Source organism: Garra rufa, chromosome 7 (genome assembly GCF_049309525.1).
Source record: "Garra rufa chromosome 7, GarRuf1.0, whole genome shotgun sequence".
Lineage (NCBI taxonomy): Eukaryota > Metazoa > Chordata > Actinopteri > Cypriniformes > Cyprinidae > Garra > Garra rufa.
Window position 1 is genome coordinate 9,293,504 of NC_133367.1, and position 11,467 is coordinate 9,304,970.

At 40.5% G+C, this 11,467-nt stretch overlaps 1 protein-coding gene across 1 annotated transcript in view; it reads left to right on the plus strand.

The window, feature by feature from the left end:
- LOC141337909 (uncharacterized) overlaps positions 1-11,467 on the plus strand; it is an 831,413-nt gene that overhangs the window by 798,973 nt on the left and 20,973 nt on the right. Inside the window, exons 29-30 of the mRNA XM_073843485.1 lie at positions 5,013-5,183; positions 5,993-6,166. Coding sequence (XP_073699586.1) covers positions 5,013-5,183; positions 5,993-6,166 — 345 coding nt within the window. The remainder of the gene's footprint in view (positions 1-5,012; positions 5,184-5,992; positions 6,167-11,467) is intronic.

Genomic DNA, 11,467 nt, shown 5'->3' on the forward strand with positions numbered 1-11,467 from the left:
TTTTAAACTAGTCATTTCTCATGAAGATCATTTAGTTATTCTACATTCCATTTGTTTGTAACTCACTTTTTATACAGTGTTTTTGTTGCTGTTGCTGCTAACTCCAGATATTTCTTGATCTAATTAAGGATCATCATCTCCAGGTCAAACTGATCAGCAGATAGTATTCTCAACCCAGTGCTGATCTCTGGAAGTTTATCTGCAGTATGTCAGAGGAGCGAGGAAAGGACTCTCCATCTGAGATGAGTCTCTCACACAAACAGAGGTAAGGCTGAGTCTGTTTTCAGACAATCATTTTAAACACTGCTGGACTTTCAAATGTTTGCTGTAATAAACAAAACCTTAACAAACCTTGTTTTATATTTACAAATGCTTTGCAGAACTTCAGAGCTTCATGACTTCCAAATTAAAAAAATAACATAAATATTTAAAAAGTAGCCAATAGATGATAAATATCTGAGAACTGAAAATCTGGATCATCATTTACAACCTAACCAAGTTTACAATCGCTCCTCAGATATTTAAGTAAATTATTTCATGTCACATGTTTGTTTTAGGTCATAAATGTATATTCAGACGTTAAATATGACTGAACACTTAATTTAAAGGGGTCATATGATGCTTTTTTAATGTCTTCATTTTCCTGTGTGTAATGTATTTGTTTGTGTAAGATCTTCAGAGTTACAAAGGTCATAGTCTCCTGCAAAGTGATTTATTTTATCTAACAGAGAACACTGATCCAGAAATGACTAAAATGACTGAAGTCCAGATATAACTTTCACAAATGTCTGCATCCCAATGCTGTCCAAAGGTTTCCACAAAGAGAAGACGAGTCTTCAGTGAGTTGTAGTGTTGTCATGTTGTGGAGACGCTGTGTGTTTGGATGCGAAAGCAAACCCGCTTTGATTGGAATCAGTGGTTAAGATTTATTTATCATGCTGTTTCTGAGCCGTTAACCCAAAGGTTATCTTGTGTACAGCACGCTTTATGGAGCTGCAGTGCATACAAACCTGAGCTATACACACCTGAATAAACTGTAAATAAATAAAATACAATCAACCACACCTAAATAACTGTATTTTATGTCTGCACTTCAGGACATAAAGTTGTTACAGTGAAGAAGAAAAAATATAACTTTATGAGATTGTATCTGAAAGGTACGAGAGTTCCAAATTAAAAGCTTATCACTGTGAAACGTTCAGCTCAGACTTGGATGCGGGGTCAAACAGATACGATAATTATTACGATGCCATTTTTGCTGTTATTGGTACACTCAATAAACAAAGTGATGAACTTTTAAAATGTCATAGGGGCCATTTAATTGAAGTATGCTAACAATGTAGTGCTGACATTTCTTCTATTTTAGTTAAAAAAGTAAATAAAAATAAAATCTCTTTATTTAGATCAGTCAAATATTTGTAAATCTCACATTTAAAGTACTTTACAGAATTGTTAAAACAAATGAGAGTATGTGAACAAGAATGACTGCTATCTTTTAAACTCTGCAAGTGTTTCTGTAAAGGACTAGAGAGAATGAGTGCCAATATAAAACACAGATGAACCTCCTGTAGTAAAGTTTATTTTCTCTCTGTGTCATTAGTGTAAGATCAGGCTCAGATGTGTCCAGCTCTGTGTCTGTGAAGAGTGACCATTCAAAGGGTGGAGTACCAAACCTCACTGGAGAAACAGCATCACGAACCAAATGGTATTTCATGTCTCATTTTCTTTAAACATAGACTTTGTTAGAAAGTTTATCAGTTAATAATTATCATAAAACTTTGTAGTTCATATATTTTTCACAGTGTTGTTTTTCACTTTGCTAAAATATTTACAAGACCTTTTGGTCACATTTGTCCTAAAAATGCAGTATTTTGATTCATTTGATTTACTGTCAGGCTTCAGTATAAAACAGTAGATCCAGATTTACAGTCTCACAGGAATCACAAGAAGTTTTCAGACAGTCTCCTGCAGATCTTCCAGGTAATGAAACACTTTTCAAGAATATTTCATAATTTTAATAAACAAATATATTATTGAACAAGAGTGTGACAAACCTTTTATTTCAAAATTTTATTTTTAAGAACCCATAAAATAAGAACAAGAACCTATTTTTATTAATATTTACAGCTAATTAAAGTTTGTCTCAACTTTATTTATTATGAATATTTTTAATTATTGAATAAAAATTTTTGACCACATATGGATAAATTTTTCTTTCATTCAATTTTGTTTTGATTTGTAGGATCTTGAGAGCAGAATAATCACATTTATGAAGAAAGAACTGGACAAGTTTAAGAAAATATTGCAAAAAGAGGACTTGCAAAACTGTGTGAAGGATTTTAATGAGAACAGATGCAGTATCAAAGAAGCAGCTTTTGATCTCACACTCTACTTCCTGAGAGAGATGAAGGAAGATGAAGCTGCTGATACTCTAGAAGGTAAAAGACTCACAACAATTTGTCAGACAGTCACTTATAAATATAGGAGAGAAAATAAGATAAAAAAGTCTGTATTTTTGTTTCTGTATTTAGATGAGCTATTATTCATTCATCAGCTAAAATGTAGCCTAAAGAAGAAATATCAGTGTGTGTTTGAAGGAATTGCAAAGCAAGGTGACTCTACTCCTCTGAATAACATCTACACAGATCTCTATATCACTCAGGGTTGTAGTGAACAGGTCAATACTGAACATGAGGTAAGACAGATTGAAGTTGCTTCCAGACGTCATGAATCACAAGAAATACAGGTTGAGTGCAGAAATGTGTTTGAAGCACCTGAACAAGACAAGCAGATCAGAACTGTACTGACAAAAGGAGTTGCTGGCATCGGAAAATCAGTCTCTGTGCAAAAGTTTGTTCTGGATTGGGCCGAAGGAATAGAAAATCAGGATATCAGCTTCATATTTCCTCTTCCATTTAGAGAGATGAACTTAAAGGAGAAAGAAAAACTAAGTTTGATGGACCTTATAACTCATTTTTTCTCAGAGAAAAAACATCTGAACCTTACAAGAAGGAACCAGAAAATACTGTTCATTCTTGATGGATTAGATGAATGTCGACTTTCTTTTAACTTTGAGGATAATGAGACGTTGCATGATGTATCTTCACCAGCCTCTCTGGATGTTCTTCTGACAAACCTCATCAAGGGAAATCTGCTTCCTTCTGCTCTAATCTGGATCACCACCAGACCAGCAGCTGCCAGTAAGATTCCTCCTGACTGTATCGACCGGCTGACAGAGATACGAGGATTCAATGATGCACAAAAGGAGGAGTACTTCAGAAAAAGAATCATAGATGAGAATCTGGCCAAAGAAATCATCGATCATGTAAAACAATCAAAGAGTCTCTTTATCATGTGCCACATCCCAGTCTTCTGCTGGATTTCAGCCACTGTTCTTCAAAACATTTTAGAGAAGAAAATACATAATGTTATGAAAAACAATCAGGCTGATGATGTCTCCAAAACACTGCAGGAATCAAATACTGAAGACATTCCTAAGACTCTGACACAAATGTACACACACTTTCTCAGATTTCAGATCCAGCAGAGCAGACGGAAGTATGATGGAGAATATACACCAGATGTTTCCTGGGATAAAGATGCCATCTTTTCACTGGGGAAATTGGCCTTTCATCAGCTGGAAAGAAACAATGTGATCTTCTATGACACAGATCTGGAAGCCTGTGGTATTGATGTCTATAAGGCATCAGTGTATTCAGGCATGTGTACCCAGATCTTTAAGGAGGAAACTGGGATTGTTCTTGGTACCATGTACTGCTTTGTTCACTTGAGCATTCAAGAGTTTATTGCAGCTCTTTATGCACATCTGTTTCTAGACATAAAGAAGATAAGTGTGTTTGTTCATGAGTCTATAGAACAGGAAAACAAAAGTAAAACCATGATTGATTTGCTCAAGACTGCAGTGGACAAGGTGCTTGAGACTGGCAGTGGTTATCTGGACATTTTCCTTCGCTTCTCTATTGGACTGTCACTCCAGCCCAAAAAAAACATGATTGATTTTCTTAAGACTGCAGTAGACAAGGCGGTAGAGAGTGATAATGGACACTTGGACCTTTTCCTTCGCTTCCTCCTTGGTTTGTCAGTCCGGTCCAATCAGCGACTCTTACAGGGTCTGTTGACACAGGAAGATGACAATGACCAGAGCAAAAAGGAAATAGTTCAGTACATCAAGCAGAAATTTGAAGCCAATCTGTCTCCAGAGAGATCCATCAATCTGTTCTACTGTCTGAATGAACTGAACGACCAAACTCTGGTGAAAGACATTCAGACCCACCTTAGCAAAGGAAGTCTCTCATCTGCTGATCTTTCACCTGCCCAGTGGTCTGCTTTGGCCTTTGTGTTGTTGACATCAGAGGAGGAGCTGGAGGAGTTTGAGCTTCAGAAATTCAAGAAATCAGACGAGTGTCTCATTAGATTATCAGCAGTCATCAAAACCTGCAAAAGAGCTCTGTAAGTTGTCATGAAAAATCTTGGTGTTCTGGAAAATTATTTTACAAAATTCTAGCATTTTTCTTTAACTGACAATGAAGAGTTCTGTTCTCCTCTTGTTTTCCAAAAAGTTTTTTTGAATGATGATGGTCAGTTCATCATATGTCCACTCAAATGTGTGCAGTAAATGTCAACAGATAATCAGCTAACTAGTGATTGTGGTTTATTTTAATTTATAATTCCAGCCCTTCTGCAGTACTAGTAGTACCAAATACTGGGTCATTGTGGTAGCCGCTGATAGGCAGTTGCTCAAACGTTCCTGTGCATATTTTTGTGAGCACTCTGTATACAGTGTTGTGTTTTAACAACATGTTTAACAGCCATAACAACCATAATAGTTAAGGTGTTTAATCAGTATTCACTTAGTAATGCTTTTCCTTGAAGCCATAGAACTAACACTTTCAAATGTATAAATCATTGTAATTAAAGCTATAAATTGACTATAAATATGTATTTATCAAATGTATTTAATCTAATATTCTGTAGTCTTATTTCCGTCTTAGGTTAAATGATTGTGGCTTAACAGACAAGAGCTGTTCAGCTCTGGCTACAGTTCTTGGATCAGATACCAATCTGAAAGAGCTGAACATGAGCAATAATAATCTGCAGGATTCAGGAGTGAAGCTGCTCTGCACTGGACTGGAAAATATGAAGTGTCATTTGGAGATACTGAGGTAAGTTGTGTGACAGTAGACTAAAATTGAGCTCCACAAAAGCACAAGGTGAAAAACAGACTTGGATAATGAACAAGTCTGTATGTTGTGCATAGAGATACTTTCATATTTATGCCTGCCATAGGGTTTTTTTCTCTCTCTGATTTGGTCTTTTATCGACACTGTCCTAAGCCTACGCGTTGTGCTTTATCATTTACTGATTGTATTTGGCAATGTTCAAGCTACGGATAACTTTACATCCATTTGGCTTATTTGTATCCATGGTGATGCATCTGTTTGTATATATAATTGGATATTAAATAATTGGAAATTGATGATGAGATCAGATCTCAGTGTGGAGCACTAGCTGTTGTCAGACTCCTTGTGCAAACAAACATCTCACTTGATCATTACAATTAATGGCAAAATTATAATTTGGAAATATAAACTGATATTTCCTACTGACATACTACAGCAAACGATAGAAATTACTGACTTAAAACTATTTTTAGCCAAAATACTAGTGGCCTAAGACTTTTGCACAGTACTATATAGAACAAAAATATATTACATTGATTTTACTGGAAACAAAATTTTACACTGCAGGTGTTCAGTCGATTTTGACCATAAAGACCACAAGTTTACCTCACAAATGAGGAGCATCAGAAGGTTAAAGCTTGAAAGTGACTGTAAGCTGGAGATACTAACTAAGTTTTAGATCATTTGAATATGGAATTAAATATAATTGTGTTTAGTGATTTTCATTGTATAGGTAATTTCTAGAATAACTGATTAAAGATCTGAATGTGACATTTTCATTCTGGTTCTAGGCTTTCAAACTGCAGTATCACTGAAGAAGGTTATAAAGCTCTGGCTTCAGCTCTGAGATCAAACCATTCACACCTGATAGAGCTGGATCTCACAGGAAATGATCCTGGACAATCGGGAGTGAAGGAGCTCAATCATTTACTACAGGATCCAAACTGTCAACTCAACACACTGAGGTGAGACATGATCAAATAATCTTACAGAACTTTAAAAATGGGAATTTTCTTCTTTTTTTTTTTTTAGCTATACAATAATCAATTAAACCTTTCGAACTGAGTGTCCCTCTAGTTTCCAATAAGTGTGACTATTAGACTTTGTTTTCAAATATTTATGTATTTGTGTATTTAAATGTTTAAAGAAATGTTTTACAATTACTAGATCTCATTTTAGAAAAACATTTTTTTTAATGATTTTTGTAATGCAATGGACCTTTAAATCAGAACTAAATTCATCTCGCTTGCTTCATCTTCTCTTCTGCAGGTTTTTGGGTCCTGCTGCAGATGAAGGCTGTCAGTATGTGACTGGAATTGTGGGTAAAAACCCGTTACTCCTGAGAGAGCTGACTCTGAGTAAACATGAACTAGGAGACACACGATTGAATCAGATCGCTGCTCTACTGGAGGATAAACACTGTCAACTCAACACACTGATGTGAGTATTGCTGCTTTATTTACAATCTTACATTACTTTTAATAGTACTGTTATTGAAGTTGATAATTTTCCATATTTGTGTCAGAGCAGTTTTTTTCAGCATTACTAAAAGCCACTTTAATGTGAAGTATTAAAATTGATCAGGCAATGAAAAATGGCATAAAGTTTTAAATTAGGGACATCGTTTTGTGCAGCGGATGCAAATACTGTGAACGTTTAGTGCTGCACTGTCTATCTACCATATGTTGATGCCTCATTAAAAAAGGTCTTAGAGTTTTATAATATATATTTATTTAGAAATATGATTCAAAGTCAGATAAACATATGACTGCTGAATGTTATCATGTTTACTGATTGCTGGTATGCAAGTGTTTTTTCACAACTATCCATAACTGCTTTTAATTTTAAAAAATACATTTATTCATTAAATAAACACATGTGCAAAGTATAATATTTTTTATAAACAAACTGTCTTTGGTGTTGACTTGTAATTGTTTAGTCTACAGTATGTTTAAGCATTGATCTGTGAGACTAAAGTGATTTATGACAATAGTAGACAGTAACAATTTCATTAGTTAACATTAGCTATTAAATATATTTTGACAGCATTTATTAATCTGTTTATGTTAGTTTATATAATTAATCATTGTTTATGTCAGATCACAGTGTCTTTACTAATTAACAGAAAACTTTTTAATTTAAAAACTATATTAGTAAATGTTAAAACATACTGTCACACCCCTGGACTTTCTTGTTGGTTTCTCCCATTTCCCCCTGCTGTTCTGTGTGTTTTGGTTTCTCCCTTATTGTCTGCACCTGTGTCTGTAATTAGTCTGTCTATTTAAGGTGTGTGTTTTCTAGGGATGCACCGATCCGTATCGGCCGATCACTTGCGCGTTTTGTCAGTAAAGCCGGTTCTGTAATCAGTGGTAAATGCCATCAGGTGCGTGATTTCACGTTGAGCCGTATATACTACACACAGCCGTTGTTCACTGACGAGCTGCGCACATTCACACTGATAATGAACATTGATTTGCGCAGCTCGTCGGTAAACAACGGCTGTGTGTAGTATATACGGCTCAACGTGAAATCACGCACCTGATGGCATTTACCGCTGATTACAGAACCGGCTTTACTGACAAAACGCGCAAGCATGATCGGCCGATAAGGATCGGTGCATCCCTAGTGTTCTCCCAGTACTCTTGTCGGTCTTTGATGTTATATGGATGTTTTCCCCTGGTGTTCCTGTGTCTGCCTGTATTCCGTTGGATTTATTAAATATTCGTCTTTAACTACGTCGTTGTTTGTGTGTTCCTGCCTGATCCGTGACAGACTGCGTATTCCACCCAGTTTTGTTTTTCGTTCTGTTTTTCAGTCTTTTTGTTTCTGTAGTGTGTTTCCCCTATGGATCTCTTCCTCCGACCAGAATTCATCCTCCTCCGGCTGAAGCAGGGGGATTTACCGCTCGAGGGATTTACGATCATGTTCCAGCTTGTAGCAAACACCACCATCTACCCGGACGTCGCGCTGTGTGCGTTCTACGACGCTAGCCTCAACGCGTCATGCAGAGCGCCGTTGTCCGAGGACGGCCCTCGAACGGATTTCGCCACGTTTGTGGAGTGGACACTGTACCACTACGGACCCAGAGCCCAGCCAGCCACCCTGACCCACGGATGATGAGCCATTCGTACACGGAAAGCCAGAGCCCGGAGCGACAGCAGTATGGAGCGCTGATGGTGTTCAAAACTTCCGACCAGGTGCGAGAGCCGGCCTTTACATCCGCGACGGTGGAGTGATTTGTGGAACAAGAGAGGGCGGTAGAGAGCCCTGCCCACTGCACCACCACTGGGGGTGAGCATGAGCACAACTCTGGGGACTTAATAGACTTCGTCACAGATATACCTGTCTGCCTGGATTTCCCACCCACCCTCTCTCTTCTGTCTATGCATGAATCTCCGCTGGTTCCGTTCAGCCGCCCTGAATCTCCGCTGGTTCCGTCCAGCCGCCCTGAATCTTCTCTGGTTCGGTCCAGCAGTCCTGTATCTCCGCTGGTTCTGTCCAGCCTTCCTGATTTCCCCCTGTCTACTGTCTGTCCCCTTGCTCACCCTCAGCCCACCATCTGTGCAGTGGGCTCGCCGCTGGTCAGCCAGTCTCCATCGGTGTCATGGCTGGAGGATCCCTCACCATCGCCTCCAGCCTCAGAGTCCTGGACTCCGCCTCGGCCCTCCGACCCTGCGGCTCCACCCCGGCTCTCTGTTCCCTCATCTCTGCCATCGCCCGTCGGTCCACCAGCTCCACCGGGCTCCATCGTCCCTCCGGCTCCGCCCTGGTCAGTCGTCGCCCCACCTTCGCCTCTGGACTATACTCCTCCGGCTGTGCCTCGTCGCTCTGTCCCACCGGCATGGTGGACCTCCTCTGTCGCTCCAGCTCCGCCACGGACCTCCGGATCTCCATCTCCGCCTTGGTCGCTAGAGCCTATGGTTCCGCCTTGGCCCTACGGATCCGCGGTGTCACCCAAGATCTTCAGCTTTCCGTCTCTGCCTCGGGCACTCCCACCACCTGGTCCGCCTCTGTCGGCCTCATGGAGTCCCATCATGGCTGAGTTCTGGGTCCCACCTGGCTCCTCCTGCTCCAGCCCATTCCTATCACCTCCTTGGCTCCTCCCTTCATCACCACCCTGGACTCCATCTTGTGCCCTCCTCCCGGGAGTCCGTCCTCCACCTAAGCCCCCTCCTAAGACTTTGTACTGTTTCCTTTTGTCTGTTTGTCGGTACGAGGACGTGCCTTCCGGGAGGGGGAGGTAATGTCACACCCCGGACTTTCTTGTTGGTTTCTCCCATTTTCCCCCGCTGTACTGAGTGTTTTTGGTTTCTCCCTTATTGTCTGCACCTGTGTCTGTAATTAGTCTGTCTATTTAAGGTGTGTGTGTTTTCCCAGTACTCTTGTCTGTCTTTGATGTTAAATGGATGTTTTCCCCTGGTGTTCCTGTGTCTGCCTGTATTCCGTTGGATTTATTAAATATACATCTTTTGCTACGTCGTTGTTTGTGTGTTCCTGCCTGATTTGTGACACATACATTAAAACATAAAACATACAAGGTTATTAAATGCTAGTTGTTCATCATTAGTTCATATTAACTAATGTAGTTAATGCTATCAAGTGAAGTATCGTAACTTGGATAAATAACTCACATCTTTGTCATGATCTGGACTGTGGGGCTTCCCTCAGCCACCTGAGGTCGCTGTTTTCCCTTCCCTGCACTGCACTTCCCTGATTGTAACACCTGTCTTGTCATTAGCACTCATCAAAGCTCTCACCTGGTCACAATTACTCAGACTATAAGAACTCTCCTTTCCCATTCATCATTCTGTCTGCATTGTCTCCGTATGTCTGTCTGACCCGTGCTCTAGATTGTGTTTCTTGTTTTGTTTATTTAGTGTTTCAGTTTATGTCGTGTTGTGCCGTGTTGGCCTTTTGTTTGTTTGTTTATTTTGTTTTTTTGTAAATTAAAAATACTTACCTGCATCTGGACCCAGACCACCTCCTTCTCACACGTGACAGAATGCAGACACCCCCTCTCACCGCCTCGTCCGGAACAGAGAGCGCGGTCACCGCCGCGTCAGGAACAGAGAGCGTGGTCGCCGCCGCATCAGGAATGGAGATAGCGGTCGCCGCATCATCAGCACCCGAGCCAGTGGTCGCCGCCGCTTCGGGAACAGAGTGGACGGACACCGCCACAGGAACGTGAGCTGGCAACACCGCCAGAGGAACATCAGCGGCTGCAATCCCCGGAAGGTATGCCTCCCATGCCGTCGTCGCCAAGCGAACGTCCATCCATGATCATAAATGGTCGCCATCCATTCCGGCATAGCGTGAGCGGTCGCCGCCTCATCAGGACCAGAGATAGCGGTCACCGCCGCGTCAGGCACAGAGCGGGTGGTCGCCGCCCCCAAGCGGGCGTACGCCGCCGCCAAGCGGGGGAAAGCCGCCTCTTTGAAAAAATTCTTCCCCACTGGACCCATCTTAGCTGTCTGCATTCTGTCAAGTGTGCACAGAGGTGGTCAGGGTCCAAGTTGCAGGGAGGAAAATATTTAATTACAAAAACACAACAAAAGGCCAACACGGCACAACGCATCTTTAAACACAAAAACTGAACAAAACAAGAAACGCGATCTAGAGCACTTGTCAGGAACACAGAGACAGACATACGGAGACAATGCAGACACGATGATGAGTGGGAAAGGAGAGTTCTTATAGTCTGAGTAATTGTGACCAGGTGAGAGCTTTGATGAGTGCTAATGACAAGACAGGTGTTACAATCAGGGAAGTGCAGTGCAGGGAAGGGAAAACAGCGACCTCAGGTGGCTGAGGGAAGCCCCACAGCCCAGATCATGACAATCTTAATGGGCAATTTGGCTGATTTTCAACCTTTGCATACCTTTATAACTTTTGTGTAGTTTGTAGTATATTTAAATTAACAATGTGTAGTCTTTCTCCATGTTACCTGCACACAGATATCACCATTTATTTGTCAGCAAATGTCTGCTGGAAGATGCAAAACACATTAGAAAGTTGATCATCATATATCTGAGTCATTGTTCTTTCTATTTCTATCTTCAGTCTGTGTGGATGCAGTATTACAGAGAAACAGTGTCTCATCCTGACTTCAGCTCTGAAATCAAACCCATCACACCTGAGAGAACTGGACCTGAGTCTGAATCAAATAACAAACATAGGAGTGAATCACTTATGTGACGTACTGAAGGATTCAGACTGTAAACTGGAGAGATTGAGGTCAGTAACATTCACATACAAGAATCAAAATG